Genomic DNA, 18,879 nt, shown 5'->3' with positions numbered 1-18,879 from the left:
CAGCAGACTTTTTCTTGGAGGGGGTTTATTTTCCTGATCTTCTTACTCAGAGGGATGCAAAAGCAAAACATCCAGTGAGTAAAGAATGCCACACTTGCCTTGGTTGTTCTGGACACGCTTGCTGCTTCTCAGTTACCAAAATGTTGTGTTCCTTGCAGAGAGCTGCCTCCTTAAGCAGGTGAAGCTGCTCAGCACAAGTTGCATTAGCAGGTCGAATTTTGTCTCCCCAGCTCTGTTCTTGCAGCAGTGATGTAAAAATACGGTGTTTTATTGTGGCATTAAGGCGTCTCATGATTTGTTGACCTGAGAACAGGACCAGGCAAAAGTACCTTGGTGCCAGCTGGCCTTGGAGACACATCAGGGGCCAAAGGAGACGGAGGCTCCTGCTGCTGTTTGGGACCCAGCTGAGCTCCTGGCAGGGAGATCGACTCTGAACCTTCAATAAGGGGTGGAAATATTGGCTCTCCAATTTCCATTGTCCTTATTTAAGTCTGCTTCAGCTAACTTAGTGCTTTTGCTAGCTGAACTCTCCTTGTGCAGCTGTAGGTCACTGCTGAAACGTGCAAAGACAGGAGGATTTCTCTGCCCCTCCTGAATTGCAGTCCCAGGCTTTCAAAATACTTTAGGTTCTTTCAGCTCCAGACCTGAGGCTCCCTCAGTTCCCCTTGTGTGTGCCAGGTTATTTTCTCTGTGTTCACAGAGATCATATCTGTATGTGTCAGACACTTCCAAATGTACCCTTGTTCTCTCTCCGTGTCTTTCCAGCTCCAGCCATGTCTGTTCTGTTTGACTTGCTGGTGTTTAACCTAACAGGCTTGTTGATAGAAGTGGCTTGTGAGGCTGATCCCTGTTCTGACCCCTGAGACTTGCTGGGAGCACAGTAAAACCTTGGTGAAAGATAGGTGCAGTGTTATCAGAGGCAGTTCTGGCACACAGATCCTCGCTGGACCTGTGAGTACTTTGGGATCCTCATGCTGGTGGCAGGGACACACTTGGCATGTGATTTGAGTGAGGTATGGCCCCTTTCTGCCACATGTCCTGAGGATTGCTTTGATTTGTAAGCTGCCAACTTGGACTGAAATAGTGTGTTGAGGGTAAGAGTGATTTGATGGGATTTAAACTGATTTTTATCCATCCCCCACACACCCTGCCCCCCGCCGATAGAGAGGATAAACATTCCATTGTTTTTTGTGTGAAGTGCCTTTTAGTACCAGCAGCCCAGCACTGGGGGATGAAGAAAGCAGATGTGTCCCGTGTCTTTTTAAACTGCTTTTGTTTTTCTGATCACTGTAAAGGAGGCTTTTAATTTTTTTAATTTTTTTTTTCCCCCCAAGCAGCAAGTGCTCCGCAGGGTTTGATCAGAGCTCATAAATGATGAATTGAAGGAATGCCCGGCGGAGAACAGAACGCCCTCCTTGTGCTCTGCTCTGTGTGCTGACAACACCATTGTTTCTTCCCGTACCTTTTCCATCCTGGAGCTCGGGGCTGCAGAGAAAAGGCCTTTGTTCCTTGCCTGTCAGCTGAGACAATGCCAGTGTGTTGTCCTACCTCTGCTCTCAGCACCTGACTGGCTGCAGCTCTGTGGCTTTTGGCAGGCTGAGCACAATTGTCCTCCAGCTCCAGCGTTACAAGGAAAACAAACAGCTTCTCAGCCTCCCTCCTGCAGGTCCTGGCCCACGGGTGTGTGTCTGTGCTGCTGTTTCCTTTGGGATGCACAGGAAAAGCCAGCACCATCTCCTGTACCCCAGTCTGGGAGATGCAGCTTCACCTGACTCCCAGTGCACACAGGGGGACAGGAGGGGACAGGGACCCTGGCAGTCCTGGGTTTTCCATCTCTTGGTGACTTCTGCAGCATCTCTGGTTGTGCTGGCTTGTAATGCAAAGCTCTGCAAAGGAGAGAGCTGTAGTCCTCTCTTCTCTTGGTTTTGGGGAGTTTTAGCAGGAACAAGAGCTTTGCAGGTGAGGAGGGAGAGCAGATGGCCTGGGTTGGGGTGGAGAGGAGAGCAGAGACGTGCTGTCCTGGCAGGTGCATGTTTGGGGAGGTGCTGGAGTGCAGACCATGAGCCTGGCTCTTCTCTGCTGTGTGAGAGACCAGAGTTCAGGCAGAGCCACGGGTGCTTCAGGATGAGAGGAGCACTACTTGCTTCAACACCTGTCCCCACTGCTGCTGGGAAGAGCCTTTAGCTGCCTCCCTCCTGCTGTTTTACACCCAGGCTGATCCTGTCTGCCCTCAGGCATTGCAGCACATCAGTGGGAAAGGTGGTGGAGGTGCAAGTCAGCCTTGCAGTGCTGCATTACCTGGCACCAGAATGAAGTACTGTAGTTCAGGTGCAGGCCTCAGTCAGTGGCACTTGTGCCAAAATCCAGCACCAGCTCCTCCTTCATTCCTATCTCCTGCTGGACTTCACCCCTCCATGAACAGCCCTGATGTTACACTTGGTCTGGGAGAAAGAGCTCGGCAGTGGGTGTGAGAGGAGCAGTGCTGATGCCTGCTAACATTCCCTGCCAGAGGCCAGAGATGCCCCTGCCATGGACTAAGGACCTGACACAAAGGCAGTGCTGGCTCCTGGCCAGCGTGGCAGATGATGTCTGGTCACTACAGCCCGCCCAGCAACTTTCTCTGGCCTCTGCTATCCTCAAACTGAGCTGTCTTGGCTTCAGGTTTATCTTTGCCTGAAGTTTGTTTAGGGGTATGGCTCTGAATTCGCCCAGCTGGTGGTAACTTGTGTGAAACTGTGACAGCCTCAATGTTCCCCTTACCCAGAGCCTGAACTGGGCTGCAGAGGCTGAGTTCCATCTGCTCCCTGTGCTGGGAGGCAGAAGTGCAAACAGCTCCAACCAGAACAATGTAGCATTGCCTGGGTGAAGAATGTGATTTACTTGCATATGTGTGGCATGTGAGCACCAGGGCCAGAGGGCACCACTCGAGTCCTCTCCTTTCTCTTTCCTTTTTTTCTCCCTGCCCTTGCCTGAGCCACTTGCTAGCACTTTTGTTTGGGGGTGAGCACAAGAATGTGTGGGTTGACAAGAAGAGGTGGCAGCGAGATCTTTGGGAGCCAGGGGTCTGAGACTGAAAAAGCCAACAATCTAGGAAAGCCTTGTAGACAAGTTTAAAATTAGATTGACCCTATGCTTTCATATTGCTGGAATTTAATTCCTCTGACCCTGAAGCTTTTGGTCTGGCTCAAAGCAAAGGCTCCCAGGCTGTGGTCAGTGGAGGCCAGTGCTGTCTGGGGCTCTCGTGTGGCCATGGGTCTGTATCAGAGACAGATGCACCCCCTGGCCACCTCCTTGTATTTATGAAAGGTTGGAGAAGTTCAGTCTTGAGAAGCCAAGGAAGCCTCACATATTTCTGCTGTCTTTGTCTGCATCAGCATGGGGCTTGTGTCTGGAGCCTGTTCTCCCTCAAACTGGAATACTGCTGTGTAAAAGCTGATCAGAGCTTTTCCTTTTTCAGACGTGATTTCTGTAACTGTTTCTCTTCTGTTCCTGTTTGCAGGTTGTGCAGCTTGACATTAAAGAAACTGGTAGTCTTAAAGGAATTGGATAAGGAGCTTATTTCCGGGGTCATTGCTGTCAAAATGCAGGTAATTACTGCCCAGTTCTAAGAATTGTGGTGTTTGACTAAGAATGCACCACTGGCAGGTGCCCAAACTGAGCTTTCAAGTTTCAGAGGTCTCTGCCTCAGCTAAGGATCCACAGACTTCTTCAACTTCTGCAGCTTCCACGTTGCATCCACAGACTTCTTCCCAAGCCCATCAGGGTGTTCTGGATCTGTGTAGACTCTTTTCTTACCCTTCTCCCATGTTCCAAAGTAATTTCACTGTTATAAGTGAGGAATATTGTTTACCAGTGGCTCAGCATGAGCTTATCTGCACGTAAAAATGCTCTTCACAGATCACATGTCCCCTTTTCTTCCTGAGCTGGCTCTAAATCCCAGCCTGGATCTCTGTTTAGCAGTCTAGAGCTGAACATCTTGGTAACTGGGTCTTGGTTTGGGGGAGTGTGGGCCTTCCCCTGCTGCTGGGCAGCTCTGCTGTGTCGAGTCTGTAGCGAAGCTTGTCAGTGGGTTTGTAGGGTGCCTGTGCAGACTAATTGCTTTTCCTAAAATACAGTTGTCATCCTGAGTAAATACCCCACTTCAGAGCAGATGTTTGTGCCATTTAATGAGGTGCCTCCATGTAGGTCACTCTGCCTGGAGGGGGAAGGAAGGGGGCTCGGTGCGTCACAGCAGCGCCTGGGCCCACGTGCTCCCATCTCTGCACACCCTAAAGTGCTTAACCAGGAAAAGCCTGGCAGACCTGTAAGTAGAACATTAACTGGGCTCAAAAGCTGCTGCTTTTCAAATGAGGAGCTAGGCAAACCCCTGCAGAGAGCTGGTTGTGTCAAAGCAAGCAAAGTCTCGTTTGGAAGGTGAAATCAGGAAGGAAAAACACATAGCTGAGGATTTCATTGGTGTCTCTCATCTCTGAGTGGTCCAGCTGCGATAAAAATGTGCCACTGTTAAGTTGGAGGGGGTTTGTGCACCCAGAGCAGAGGGCAGAAAGGCAGGGAATTGCTTCACACACCTGGATTTGTGTGTGAAGAAGCCCTGCTGTGGGTTTCCAGGCTGTCAGATACTGCTTATCAAGGCTGAAAGCTTCCATATGTTTGTACTCCTGGATGATGAATGCATCACTGTAAGCACCTGAGGCTTGTCAGAGACTGATCTGTGGCCAGAGAGTGCCAGACTTGGGTTGAAGAATTCAGAAGCTTTTATTAGAGCAAGACCTCCTTTTCCTGCCCAGACTAGTGCTGCTTACACTTTCTATAGGGGAAAGCTTGCCCAGACCCGCAGATCCAAAGGGGATTATAACACGTGGGAGTTTCACATCCCATTTTGTGTGTGGGTTGTGGTCTGCCCTGCTGAAGGATTCAGACACTGGAACCTGAGCAGTCCTCTCCACAGCAGGGCCTGCTATTAAAAATCCCTTCAGAGCTTGCAGGTTATGATGCTGATGCTGACAGGCTTTTCCAGGGATGCTTTATTTGCCAGCACTCAGGTTTCTGACGTGGCTTTTGTTTGAGGCTGGTGGCACTGGATCATCAGATACAAGGTCTCTGTCAAACGACTGCCTTTGTGTGGGGAATTGCACTCGAGTTGTCAGACAGCAGAGCCCTTCCAGAGGGGGATGACTGAATCCAGACCTAATGAGAGCATCCTACCTGCATCTCCCATGTTTCCTTGCAGCCTCCAGAGCAGAGATGTTCAAAGAGTTGTCAGCTGTGTTTCCTGAGCCGCTGCTCTGTTTATCTGCTGTGCTCTTTTAAAAGCAGCTATATTTGGGCTTTCATTAGGTTCTGGTTGCGTAACCAGCAAAGCAAGCCTTGCTGCCATTAGGAGCTTTGCACAAATGGAGCAGCAGCTGCTGCTGCCAGCAGCCAGGCTGGCTGTGCTTGGCTGGCACGTGTGCTGCTTGTCCTGGGGGCAGCCCCTGGGTGCCTGGCTGTGCTCTGTGTGTGCTGTCACATCTGCTGGGGCTCAGGCACCCCGGTGTTCCCAGACAGGAGCTGGAGCTGGGCAGGGCTGCAGATCACAGCCTGAGCCCTGTCTTTGGGAGGAGGGGATGGAGATGAGTCTCTGCTGCTGCCTCATCTCCTGATGCTCTCTGAGGCTGATGGGGCAGACCACATTTCCCCCTGGATGTAGCTTGGAGGTGTTTACCCCCCCCCCCCAGTCTGTCTCTGATTTCCCAGATGCTGCTTTTTTGAGAGCTCCAGTTCTGTGCCCGTCTGGACAAAGCCAGATCTGCAGCCTCAGCAGAACGCTGAGCCAGAGACCTCTGAAACTTGCACTGTGTTTGAACAGTGCAGAAGGGTTTGCTAGGCAGCAGTCTGTCATGTTTTCCTGCTAGTTTTCCTTCAAACATTGCCTGGAATGAAATGCTCACACAGTAAATAGCCTGGTAACTCTGTTAGCATAAGGCAGCCCACACACAGGGTTCATTTGGAGTTGCCCTGTGATACATTAAATCTCCAGACTCCACTGAGATGCTTAGTGAATTTTTTCTTTAATATCCCTAGCTACTGGCAATTGTTTAAACAGGTTGAAGTCTCCATGTTCCCCGGGGAGGGGTGTGTGCACAAAAAGAAAAGCCCAGCCTGCCATGGCTAACACCAGAGATTTAAGCATGATGCTGCAGCTCCAGACCCAGGAGACAAGAGCCTTGTACCTATTGGCTGCAGTGAAAATAGGAGAGAGACTTGGACTCCGGGGATGGGGGTTGGCTCACAGCTTTTCAGTGCTGGGGTTTGGCAGAACAAAAGCTGCATTGTTGCAGTTAGGGACAGTAAATATGCCCAAATCTTTATTAGTCGAATATCTCCCTTTCATCTCATTAATATTTCACAGAAGTACAAGGTCAGAGCCATCCGTTCGCTTGTGTGTGGTAGTCCCTGACAACGTTTCCTGGTGTGCAGTAAACAGGGCTGGGATGGGATGGGATGTGAGAGGTGCCTTGGGGCAATTCACAAGCGCTGGACTTTGTTTCCCTGCAGGGCTCCAAGCGCATCCTGCGCTCCCACGAGATCGTGTTGCCCCCGAGTGGACACGTGGAGACAGAGCTGGCACTGACCTTCTCTCTGCAGGTAGGGCTGCTCCTGCCGGGGCTGCTGCTGCTGCTTCCCCGGGCTGGCCTGCAGGGAGCAGGGCTGCCTGGGGGCTCCCAGGTGGGGCAGGGCTGCCTGGTGACTCCCAGGTGTGGGGCAGGGCTGCCTGGTTGGATGCAGGGCTGCCTGGAGGCTCCCAGGTGTGATGCAGGGCTGCCTGGTGGGATGCAGGGCTGCCTGGGGGCTCTGAGGTGATGCAGGGCTGCCTGGGGGCTCTGAGGTGATGCAGGGCTGCCTGGTGGGATGCAGGGCTGCCTGGTGGCTCTGAGGTGATGCAGGGCTGCCTGGGGGCTCTGAGGTGATGCAGGGCTGCCTGGTGGCTCCCAGGGCTGCCTGGAGGCTCTGAGGTGATGCAGGGCTGCCTGGTGGCTCTGGCTGCAGGTCCTGGTGAGCAACAGCAGCAGCACAGCTTGTCTGAATCTCCTCTCAGGGTGTTGGCTCCCAGCCCCTCCACAGGGCATCCTGGAGCAGGAAGGCTCTGCAGGCTCTCCTCTTCAAGGCATGGCTGTGGCAGGAGCTGAAGCCAAGCAAGTCTTTTGCTCTGTTTTGCCCTTTGTTGCCTTTCAATGAGCAGGCAGTGGAGGATGGCAGCCATGAGGGTGGTGTGCAGTGTCAGGCTGACAGAAGGCAGTAGTAGGAGCGAGTCAGGTGAGTCTGTGATTTGCAGTTGCTGAGGGAGGCACCATTTGGGGAAGCAGGAGCAGTGTGCTCATAGTTACTCCTGGCTCTGGAGTCACAGGAACAGCTGGGAATTGGAACAACTGCATCTTTTGGTTGCTCTTTTCTTCAAAGCCTGCTGCCCTGGTGCTGCCTCCTGAGCAGGGAAATGAGGTAAATAAGGGCTGGCTTGCTGAAAGTGAGAGAGAGGATCCTGCACACATAGAGCAGAGGCAGACAGACCTCAGGAGCATTCATACCTGGATTATCTGTGTTTTGTGACTGTGGGTTAGAGCTTGACTTCAGGACTTTGGTGTGGTAGGGAGAAAGGCTCAGGTGATGATGTGAGGCTGGTTGCTACCCCGACCTGTGCAGCGTGAAGCAGGAAAGCTTTCACTGCAGACAGATGATAACCCTGCAGATGGCTGGGTTAACTGCAGCATTGCATCCCCTGCTTTGTGAACAGGAATAACCAAGGATGCCAGGAATATCCACACCTGCATCCTGTGGCTGCAGCTTTCCCATGGCTGGGAGCAAAGCTGTAAGACAAGCCAGGTCTCCCTCTGCCAGTCCTGTGTCAGCAAGGAGCCAGGTCTGCAGATCTTTTTGAGTTCATTTGGATTGTGGTGCGTTGGGTTTTTTCCTGGGGCTCAGAGCAATGCTGCAGCAGGGTGCAGAGCACTGCCTTGAACTCTGTTTCCCCTGATGGGGCTGGGGATTGAGCCAGAGCAGGGGACCGGAGTGGCTGTGACACTGAGCCTGCAGCAGAGGTGAGTGAGCTTAAAGCACAGAGGAGCTGCTGGTCTCTGGCTGCAGGAAGGGTTGGTGGTCTTGGATGCAGAAAGGCTTGGGAAGCATTCATGAAACAGCACAGCTGGATTTTTATGGCAACTGTTACTGCTGCTTAATTGGACAATGGCTGAGAGCTACTTCTAGCTAGCAGCCATAGCTTAATTCATCTCCAATGTGAATTTAGTGCCTGGGATATATTTGAGAGTGGTGATGGGCCACAAAGTAAAAGCATGTGGGTGTCACAGAGCAGGGTTTTGTTGTCTTGCAGCAGTCAGTATCTCCCTGTTGCACGGTCAGCTCTCAACACCTTGTGCCTGGCTCTGTGCTGCCTGCCTGGATTTGCAGCCCCTCGTGCCTTTGTGCTGCCTGCCTGCTCAGTTCCCTCTCCTGGGTGACATTCCTGCCCTTTGCAGGGAGAGTTCCCTTGGCAGAGCTGAGCTGGGGTGTTCTGCTGGCTGGTACAATGTGACCATGATTCACAGGGGTCTGAGGATGAGGGAAGAGATGAGGATCTGACTCCATGTTTCAGAAGGCTTGATTTATTATTTTATGATATATATTATATTAAAACTATACTAAAAGAATAGAAGAAAGGATTTCATCAGAAGGCTAGCTAAGAACAGAAAAAGAAAGAATGATAACAAAGATTTGTGGCTCAGACAGAGAGTCTGAGCCAGCTCAGTGTGATTGGCCATTAATTAGAAACAACCACACGAGACCAATCCCAGATGCACCTGTTGCATTCCACAGCAGCAGATAATCATTGTTTACATTTTGTTCCTGAGGCCTCCCAGCTTCTCAGGAGGAAAAATCCTAAGGAAAGGATTTTTCATGAAAAGATGTCTGTGACAGTACAACAGTGAGCATCCCCTGGTGTGTCTGGCCTGCCTGTACTCAGAGTGAAGGAGGAGTTTGCTGCTGCCCTGTCACACAGCTGGGACTGGGGTCTGTGTCCTGTTCAGTCCTGCTTCCCTTCCCAGCTAGGGCTAAAGCTGAGCCAGCAGCAGAAGCTAAAATTCACCCTTCTGGCAGGTGAGCTGTCATCACCCTTCCTGCTGGGACGTCTGCTTCTCCTGACCCACACTGCTGTGGGTTCACGGAGCCCAGGGAAATTCCCCACATATTCCAAGCACAACATCACAGCTCTCTGGCATTAATTAAGAGCTCTGCACTTAATTCCTGTCTTTAATCTAATAAACCTTTCCAGATGGGAGAGATTACATTGTTGGGGCTTCAGAAAAAGACTTGCCCTGACTCTCACTGTTCTGGTGTGTGCATTTTCTCACCCCACAGAGGTGCCTTGAGGTGTTTGGTGCTCCCTCTAAAAGCTTTCAAATGTTTTGAGCCAAACTATTTTCTTCTCCAGTTTCTGTCATGGACTGACAGTCACTGAAAAGTTTGTGTTGAAGCAGTTCTGGGGAGTTGCTAAGTCGTGGCTGGTGTTAAAAAAGCTGGACTGTGCTATCAGATAGCTCATCTGTTCTTCTGGAGGCCCTTGCTCTTGATGGAGGAGCTCGGTGGCCTGAGTCTGTTCCTTCCTTTACCCCCTCTGTGAATGCCCATCAGAGGAGGCCAGGCAGCACAGCTGAGACAAACAGAAACTTGTACATCTGCAGACTTGAGCTGTATACTCCCAAAAAACTGGACACATTCAAACTGAGCTGGCTGGCACCAAGGGTGACTTGGGACTTCAGTTCTGGGTTTGTACTTGGGCAGCCTTGGTGTGGCTCAAATGCTGTGAACTGAGAGTGAGGAGTGGGCTGAGAGCAAGGAGTCCCTCTTCCCTGCTGCCCTTCCAACATGTAGAAGGGCCCCAGAAGGAGTGAAATGTTAAATTTGAGTGTGAAAGGTGCTTCTGGCTTTTTGAGCCCCTCCTGCCCCTTTCTCTCCAGTAACTTTCTTCCATCCTTCTTTAGGGATGTTGCACACCTGTAGGGTCACAGGCTCTGTGTTTTGGGATTGTCTTTTAGTCAGGTGGGTTGTTGCTCCTCTCTTTGCAGTGCCTCTGCCTCGGGCAGTGAGCAGTAGATCAGCTAATTAGTATTCTTCTTGTTTGGGTGGCCACTGCTCCCAGCTCCCTGCAGAGCAGTCAGGCTTGCCCTGGACTGCAAATTAGGGTCTCAGGGGTTTCTGGGGGTGTTTGCTATGTGATTTTATCAAGTGTTTTGATGGGCAGGAAGTTAATTTTCATAATGTCCCAAGGAAAAAAAAAGAAAGTAGTTCTTCCCTGCAAAAGAAGTATCCTTTGCTTGGGAATGTCCTCTTTGAGATCCTGGCAATTAGGTTCTCCTGTCTGCTGGTTATTTAGTACTATTTATGTTGTATATTTGAAGCACATGTCCCAGTCTCATCTCTTCTTGGCATGAGAACTGGTCAGGTTGCTGCTTTATCTTTCCTTGAAGACTTTTCTTCCTTTGGACAGCTCCTCCTTCACGGTTATGGTTGTGGTTAGCCTTACTCATTCCCTAATAGTCTCTGCTTGGCTTCACAGCTTTCTGTTCCTGGAGGAGGTGTATAAACAAATGTATTTTCTGGGAGGAGGTGTATGAACAAATGTATTTTCTTGTATGGAACATGCCTTGGGAGGATTTATGTCTCTGCAACATAACCTGGCAGTAGGACAGTTTTGTTTTTTTTTCCTTGACTTAATTAATTAAAATACAACCAATTAAGAAGTGTCCTTGTGCTGAGGGAAGGCAGTGTCCTGCCAGGACTGTGGGGTCTGTGGCTGTCCCTGCCTTGTGCTGGGCAGCACCAAGGCTCCACTGCTGGGCATCAGCTCTTGGGGACAGTGTCTCCTGGAGGCTGCTCATCTCCCTGGGCCCAGCCCTTCCCAAACTGAGCAGCAGCTCTGTGTGCCTGGGTTGTGTTTTTGGAGTGCCTGTCCGAGCTGTTTGAGTCTTCCCCGGGATAATGAAGAACTGTGCACTGAGTGTGATTGAGCTGCAGGAAAGTCCTGGGGCAGTTCCTTAGGAATGGAGGTTATCCCTGAAGCTTGGGAGATACTGCCAGGAAGCAAAATGAACTTTTGCACTGTGTTTCCCACCTCAGTACCCTCACTTCTTGAAGAGAGAAGGCAACAAGCTCCAGATCATGCTGCAGCGGCGCAAGCGCTACAAGAACAGAACCATTTTAGGCTACAAGACCCTGGCTGTGGGATGCATCAACATGGCTGAGGTGAGCTGCTCTCCACAGGCTCTGCTTGCACACCTGGACATCCTCCCTTCCCTCCAAACCCACTCTTGTCACCTGCCTCATTGAGAAGGACCTGACGGGGTTTCAAATAGCTGCAGTCTTAATAGCTGCAATCGGTATTCACAGGGCAATATTTGAACCAGATTTTATTACTGAGTAATAATATCGAGCGTTTTCTGCCTCATCTCTTAATGGCTAAAGCTGTCACAAGGATAGCTTGTGACCTTTTGAGGGTTTTGGTATTGTTTTGTGGCTTTATTAGAGTCAGGGGGTCCAGATCAAAAGTGCAGAATGAAACAGAGTCACTTGGGCAAGTCTGCCAACCCTGAGAAGTGGTGAAGTTAAAGCAAGATTTGCTGTGCTTCTCAGTGCCACAGTATGAGAGTTCAGGATTAAGCAATTTCTCTCATTTTGCTTGAAAAACCCTTGGCCATTGTTATTTCATGGCTGTTGGTAATTTAGGTGGAGCTCTATTCATGAGAAGTAAATGATAAAATTAATGCTGGAGTCAAGTATGGATAAATTATTCACAAAGGCTTTCTGAATGGCATAGCTCCATGCTTTGTTACTTCATGCCCTGTTTAATCTCTGCTGTTTCAGTGTCTGAGTGTTTAGAAATGGGCTTAGCAGTAGCAAGTTCAGTTTCACACCAATATTTTTCATCAGACTGCATTCTGTCAACAAATGACTTTTATCCAAAATAAGCCAATGTTACTCTGTGGTGAGTTATTATTATATTAAATAATTCACTCTAAAGTGTGCTTCTCTTGTGTGAGTGCAGCTTCCCTCAGCCCTGCAGTGAATGATGAGTTCCTTATTTGATTTGGCCAAGTGCATGGTGTTGCAGCTAACATTTTTCCTGCACTGTTTGATTTGTTGGACAAGCAGAAAGTAAATACTGCTGTAAGGCAGAAAACATGTGGGCTCATCAGTTAGAGTCACTGGTGAACTTCTGAGTGTTGGGCATTTTGCTGCTGCTACATGTGGTTTTTCTTATGTCTGTTTGTAATGTCAGCTGACTGGGGTTAGAAGGTCAAAAATGTTCCAAGGTTCACCATGTTAGGAAATAGTTGCTTTCCAGCTCATCTGGAATATTTATGAAATTGAAGTCTTCAGGAAAACTGATTTTACAAGCCCTCCCTTCCCCTTTGGAGTTTATAGGATGATGACCCCTAAACTCCACTGACTCATTTCTTTAAAAAAAATATAAAAAGTTCTCTTAAGCTGTTGAAACAGAGCAGTGAATTGGAGTTGAGAGTGAGCAGTTTCAGAACAGGGGACATATGTTCCTCATCAGCTCAGGTCTGTTCAGGTCCCTGTGAGGAGGCACAGAGCAGCCTGGTGTGTGTTGCTGTGCAGGTGAGGGCTTGGGCTCACTCACTCTGGTGGGGCAAGAGAAGATCACAACATTCTGGGGAGAAACCTCTGAGCTGGGAGTGGCAAAGGAAGGAGAAACCTGCACCAGGATGTCCCTCTGACTTGTTTGTCATGCCCTGCTGCTTCATTGTCCTGTGGTTGGTGGCCAGTTCCTCTGAGATTTGTGTGTCAGCTCTCCACAGCAAGGATATTTTGCTTTAGGAGGCACTCTACATCTGTATCTCACCAAGAATTTTTGCTTTTGCCGGCTCTTTTGCTTGGTTTTAAGGCAATATCAAGTTCCTTAATTAGGTGTTCAGAAGGTGGGTAACTTGATAATTCAAATCAGTTCTGTGCTGGGAAGCAAACACATAGTAATGAGGTAGTCAAGTACTCTGCTTCAAGGGTGAGCTAATCAGCTCTTAAGTTCAGAATTTTGTTTTGTTTCCTTCCATCACTTTCATTAGCAGTCAGATAAAATCTCAACGAGCCTCGAGGATTGCCTGCAAGTGGCTCCTGTGGTTACAAGGTCCTGGAAATGTAGAGTAACTCCATTAACATAAAAAAACTCTAGTAGTATGCAAATGATACAAGTTTAAATACACTTAAATGCAGATTTGTTCTGCCTAATTTCTGTCCCAGGTGATGCAGCACCCTACAGAAGGTGGCCAGGTTCTGAGCCTTTTCAGCAACATCAAAGAGGCTCCGGTGAAGGTGGCAGAAATCTGGATCTTCTCCTTGTCAAGTCAGCCAATCGACCACGAGGACAGCACGATGCAGGCCAGCCAGAAAATCAAGTCTACAGGTGAGAGTCCAACCACGTTCTCTGAGGACCACTGAGTGTCCTCCTGAGCCAGCTGGAGTTAAATTACCCCACCTGGGCTTGGCTGCTTCCTGGGACAGATGAGGACTGGTCTGCACAAGTTGCTCTGTCCATGAGTGATCAGTGCAAAGAAAAGCCACTCTGCAAAAGTGCTGCTGTGCAGGCAGGGAGTGTGACAGGGACAGCTGTCAGAGCTCTCCTGCATGCCACACCACACCTGAGCCATCAGCAAGGCTTGGCTGTGTCCTCACCAGTGCTCTCCCTGCATTATTGGTGGATGTTTTGGGAGCCTGTAGCTTCTCACCTGGCTATCAGTGTTGTGTTCAGGAGATTCACATTTAAGCTACTCTTCCATCTTCTTTTTCCTTTGAAAAGAAGGAAAATTTTTCTACAATAAATTTCATTAACTTTAGATGAGACCTGCAAGCCTGCAGCACGTTTTGCTGGGAGTGATGGCCTGGCTTAATGAGTGTAAATCCATGATGTGGTGCACTGTATAGGGAAGTCACTGGGTTCAGGCCTGTGGTGATGTTTTTATGTGGTACCAGCCCTCTGCTCACTGCTGGAAGAGTGACCTGCTGAAGGTAGTGCACATGTGGTGTTTGTGTGTTGCTGCCTAGGGCCAGGCAGCTCACCTGAAGGGCCATTTCCATAAAGGTTTTGTCATGTTTCACTTGCCCCTTTAAGTCAGTTATGCACAGGTTAGGGGGAAAAAGAATTTCCCTTGTGGAGAAACCTCTTTACTTGCTGCTGTCTACCAGGTGGTTGGTACTTTCCAATGGGAGGAAGTTTCCTCCTCTTATTAAGAGGAGGAGGAGCCTTCTCTGTGTCCTGGTCCTTCCTTCTTACTGGGTGTGTTTCTCCTCATTCCTTTCCTCCAGACAATTCCCATCTCACTGGTTCTAGCAGGGATAGATGCCTGCTAATTTATCTTCTCCTTGTGTGCCTCCTTTCTTGATTTGTGCCTTCAGCTGGCCTTTTCTGCTCCTGAGATGAGACCTTGAAGGAGTTTCACAGGATCTTTCCCCTCTTTCCTTCCCTTTCAGACAACTATTCCGAGGAAGAGTACGAGAGCTTCTCTTCTGAGCAGGAGGCCAGTGATGATGCCGTGCAGGGCCAGGTACTGTTCAGGGCATGGCTTCTCCCTGAGAGGGCTCAGTGGAGCATGTGCACTCCCAGCTCCTGCTTGAAACTAAAAGCCTATTTCTGGATCTAAACCACGCCAGTGTGAGACTGTTACCAAGTGTTCAGCTGCACTGGAGAGGGCCTGCACAGTAACCCATTTCTTCTACCATGCTGTGATTTATCTGTTCACGTGTTTGGACTTGAGCTCCCTGGAAAAACATTGGCATCCTTGTGCTTCTCTGCTTAATGGTCAGGGAGTCATTTAATTGCTTCTATAGTGCTCATTGGATTCAAAGAGCCAACGTGGATCTCCAGCTGTAATTAAAGGGCCAGTGGGGTCTGAGGCAGCCTTTAGTCTTTAATACCTTTTTCGCAATAGGTCCTTATGGAGAATCCCTGACTGGATGTGAGATGCTTTTGAGTTTGGGTCTTACTTGCCTTCAGACTCTGGCATCACCTATCAGAGGGGACTGAGAGAGGGACCCACCAAGATGTGGGGCTGTGACTGTCCTTGTTCCTTGAATGTAGAGCTAGGGCTGTGTTGCTTCTCCAAGCTTTTATTCCTGTCCCTGCAGACCTGTCTCACTTCCTTTTCCCTCTACCATCATAACTGCAATTAAGGCAAATGCTGGCTGCCTGGAAGACACAGCAGCAGGTTCATCTGCATAGAAAGAACACTTTGGCATGCTCATGTGTCTCAGAAAGACAAAGGTAACACGGGACTCCTCTTTCTGTTCAGGATTTGGATGATGATGAGTACGAGATGGGGAAGCCCAAGAAGCAGCGGAGATCGATAGTAAGAACGACGTCCATAACCAGGGTCGGTGGAAATCAGTTTTACTAACACTGATGGCCTTTGGCCAGGATGTGCAGTGCATGTGGCTTGTGGGACACCAGGCATGCTGGCCCAGCATGGAGCTTGGGGGCATGGTCACAGCATGTGAACAGCTAGAGAAAGCAGCCAGTTCAGGCAGTGGGACCGTCCAAGGTGTGTGCATGTGTTGAGTGGCCCTTGGCTGCAAGGTGAAGGAGCTCCAAAAATCATGCAAGTGTATGAAATTCCATCCCCATGAAGGAGGCAGTGCAGGATCCATGCTCATGTAAGTCCTGAAAGTGGCTCTAAGTGAAGGAATGCTCTGCATGGGAGAGGCCGGTGAGAAGTTCTCAGAATGGAGTGGCTTAGTCAGGGGTTGGAGCTTGATGGATAAACTTCAGGTGGTGCATGTGGTGCTGAGACAAGAGAAGTAGCTGGATATGGTATATATAGAAGCTTTAGAAAGATGCATGTGGCTGTCCACCCTCCCCCACAAGCATGGGTGTGCCTGCAAAGCTGCACTTGTGTGCAGCAGGGACTTGAGCTTCACCACACCATGGTCTGAGGCTGTTTCTGAAATCCACATTTTGATGAGGTCTGAAATAAACCCTGTTTTGACCTGAATCTGTCACTATAAAGACCCTTCCTGTGAGACCAGGAGTGTGCTAGTTCATACCCTTGGTGTCCATATTGTTTTGAACAGTGACCAGTCAGGACAAAATCCACCACCTGGTATTGAGCAAGGAACCCATAAGAGGAAAGCCCTTCCAGCCCTGACCTCTGAACTGATGCTGGAGGTCCAGCTGGTGCAAAACTGGGTTTGGTGATGCCAGTTAAGTTACCATCAGCCCAGCTCCAAACCAGATCTGCTCTCTGTAAAACCATTCAGGCCAGCAAACAGCTCTGGCCATGTCCCCCTGGCTGCTGCATGCTGAGTGTCCCCTCTGTGGGCTGCTGAACTGCCCCCAGGTGTTGTCATGGGTGGGTTTGCTTGAGCCAGAGCAGAACTGTCACTCTTGTGAGAGCATCTCAGCCTCAGGGATGCACTGGGGGTGGAAACAGGGCTGTCTAGGGACAGTGTCCTGGATTTATTTCACCTAAGCTTCAGCTGCAGGGTAGGAGCTCAGAGATAAAGGGTGCAGTCTGTGTGAAGTGTCTGAGGCCAGAGTTGGGAGTAGGCAGTTGGACTGGCAGGACCTCAGGAGAGTCAGCAAATGAGCAACTTTCTTCACCTCAGAATGTTCAGGTTCCAGCCATTTCCTTCTCCCTTTCCTCCTGACCCAAGGATGCCACCTCAGATGCTCTGTACCAGCACTGAGACCTGGGCCCTTCTGGAGGATGTGCCCATCAGGTTTGTCAGTGACAGGCAGAGAAGGGCTGGGCAAACCTCAGCTCTTTGATCTGCAAAAGGGGAGCCCCTGTGGGTGAGCAAGCACAAAGGGAGGGCAGCAGTGTGCCTTGTGTTGTTCTGGCCTTGGTTCCTGCTGTGCCCAGGATCTGGGAGTGCCACTCAAGGAACATTTGTGTGATGGGGCAAGTGCTGAGGATAAGTGCCACAGCTTTTCACCAGTGCTGCTAGTGAAATAAATGAACCTGCCATGCAAACTCCTGCAAAAAAAACCCCTCATGCTTTGGTGGTAAAAATCACATTTGTTCTTGGGGTCAGTGGGTAGTTCTCTATGTTGGCTCACCCTTGTTAAGAATCAGAGAAGTTGACTTTCAGGTGTTTTCCAGGAATATATCAAAAAGGCACAGGGAGGTGATCTGGCAGATAAAAATTGTTATCCATTGTGTGTCCAGCCAAAAGTGGAGTGCCATCTTTCAGATTTGCAGTGCTCGTTGGAGTGGGACTTACCATTGGTGGTAATGAAGTTATCATGGGTGTGGAGAAGCTGATTTCAGTGTAAGGACAGCAGAGAGGTGGTGCCAGATGTTGTTTGATTTTAAACAGCAGGGTAGCACCAGTGTCGGATGTGTCTGGCTTCTTGCAGGCTGGGAGAAAACAGCTCACTTAATGCTTTACTTATGTAAAAGTGTCTTTAACTTGCAGCAACAAAACTTCAAACAGAAGGTTGTGGCATTGCTGAAGAGGTTTAAAGTGTCTGATGAGGTGAGTAATTCCTTCTGTAAACCTCCCTGCCTTGTGTGCTGCCCTCTGCTTGGTGCATCTTGCTTTAGTCTTCAGGAACACTCCCCTGTTTCCTTCTGTTCCCTTCATTTTGTTTTCAAGTCCACAGTGGATGTGACCTTTCCTTACACCCTAGCCTTGCAGGGAGGCTTGAGGGCCAATTTCTAAATGTCAACAAGCGTTTTGTAGATGCACTTTTATCAAAAGCAGATTTTGGCAGCTGTGTGCATACCCATTAGTTTTGCAGATTGCTTTGAAATTATCTGTGACCCGTTCAAAGGCAAGCAGTCCAAATGGTGTGTATTGCTTGTGAGGTTAAAGCCCAGCCTGTTTGATCATCTTACTAGAACAGCCAGGCAAGACATGAAAAACTTGGATGGGGAGCTCAATCCACAAGAGTCAGCTGCTTGGTCCGAGCAGGAGAGGATGAAACAGGTCCAGAAACCTGTGTAGCCATAAGTATCCAACACAAAACCAGTCAGCATCTCCTTTGGCTGTGGGGCTGATTCTGTGGCTTGTGGGAAAGAGGGAGGAACTCCTGGTGCTGCCTTGCTCTTCCAAGCAGCTTTGCTGGTCTTGCCAGCCCAGCTCGGCAGAGTCAGCAGCCTTGGAGCCCAGGCAGCTGCTGCTGCTTTTTCTGCAGCTGCCGCTCCAAAAGCAAGCTCTGGTCAGGGCGCTGCCCCTGCTTGCTGCGGGCTGTGTGTGAAGCGAGTTGGGTGGGAGGTGTTGGTGCTCCTGCCTCGCCGCTGGCAGCCGATCCTCCTCCAGGTTTCAGGCGCCTCCTGTGGACATTTCTGGGTATCAAATCAGGAGGAGTCAGGGCAGCTTTCTCAGTGAAAACCAATACAGGCTACGCTGCTGGGGATACTGGAGTTTTGTGCTGATTCTAGGAGGACTGAGATTCCTTTGGAGCTTTAAAGCTTTGTTTATTGGACATAACCAATGGCATGCTCCAACATGTAACTCCTGCTTAACCAGGCATTGACAGGCTTGATCCAAGACAAGCATTTCTCATGTACTTAGTGTTCCTGGGATATAGTATCCTAGCACCAGGAATAGAATCTTACTGCCAGGACTGGTGTCCTGCAGGGCTGGTGTGGGATCAGTCTGGCTCCTAGCAGAGCTGGTGATGCCTCTTTTTGTCCTGTGTAGGTTCTGGATTCGGAGCAGGACCCAGCAGAGCACGTTCCAGAGGTGGAGGAGGATTTGGACCTTCTGTATGACACGCTGGATATAGAGAACCCCAGTGACAGCGGGCCAGAAATGGAGGATGATGACAGTGTCCTGAGCACTCCAAAGCCAAAGCTAAAGTAAGTGTGAGGCAGCTTCTGCTGGGCCAGA

At 49.7% G+C, this 18,879-nt stretch overlaps 1 protein-coding gene across 9 annotated transcripts in view; it reads left to right on the top strand.

The window, feature by feature from the left end:
* The window catches only part of PACS2 (phosphofurin acidic cluster sorting protein 2), a 75,731-nt gene that overhangs the window by 23,196 nt on the left and 33,656 nt on the right, over positions 1 to 18,879 (top strand). For 6 of the 9 annotated variants that reach the window (XM_058030083.1, XM_058030082.1, XM_058030084.1 and 3 more), the window contains exons 2-9: positions 3,500 to 3,587; positions 6,538 to 6,627; positions 11,149 to 11,274; positions 13,291 to 13,453; positions 14,518 to 14,591; positions 15,336 to 15,416; positions 17,461 to 17,520; positions 18,691 to 18,848. In XM_058030083.1, coding sequence (XP_057886066.1) covers positions 3,500 to 3,587; positions 6,538 to 6,627; positions 11,149 to 11,274; positions 13,291 to 13,453; positions 14,518 to 14,591; positions 15,336 to 15,416; positions 17,461 to 17,520; positions 18,691 to 18,848 — 840 coding nt within the window. The remainder of the gene's footprint in view (positions 1 to 3,499; positions 3,588 to 6,537; positions 6,628 to 11,148; positions 11,275 to 13,290; positions 13,454 to 14,517; positions 14,592 to 15,335; positions 15,417 to 17,460; positions 17,521 to 18,690; positions 18,849 to 18,879) is intronic. The other 3 variants (XM_058030090.1, XM_058030086.1, XM_058030085.1) reach the window with 1 other exon arrangement.

Source organism: Melospiza georgiana, chromosome 9 (genome assembly GCF_028018845.1).
Source record: "Melospiza georgiana isolate bMelGeo1 chromosome 9, bMelGeo1.pri, whole genome shotgun sequence".
In the NCBI taxonomy this organism is placed as follows: Eukaryota; Metazoa; Chordata; class Aves; order Passeriformes; family Passerellidae; genus Melospiza; species Melospiza georgiana.
Note: the sequence above shows the minus strand (reverse complement) of the source record. Positions and strands in the feature narration are given on the sequence as shown.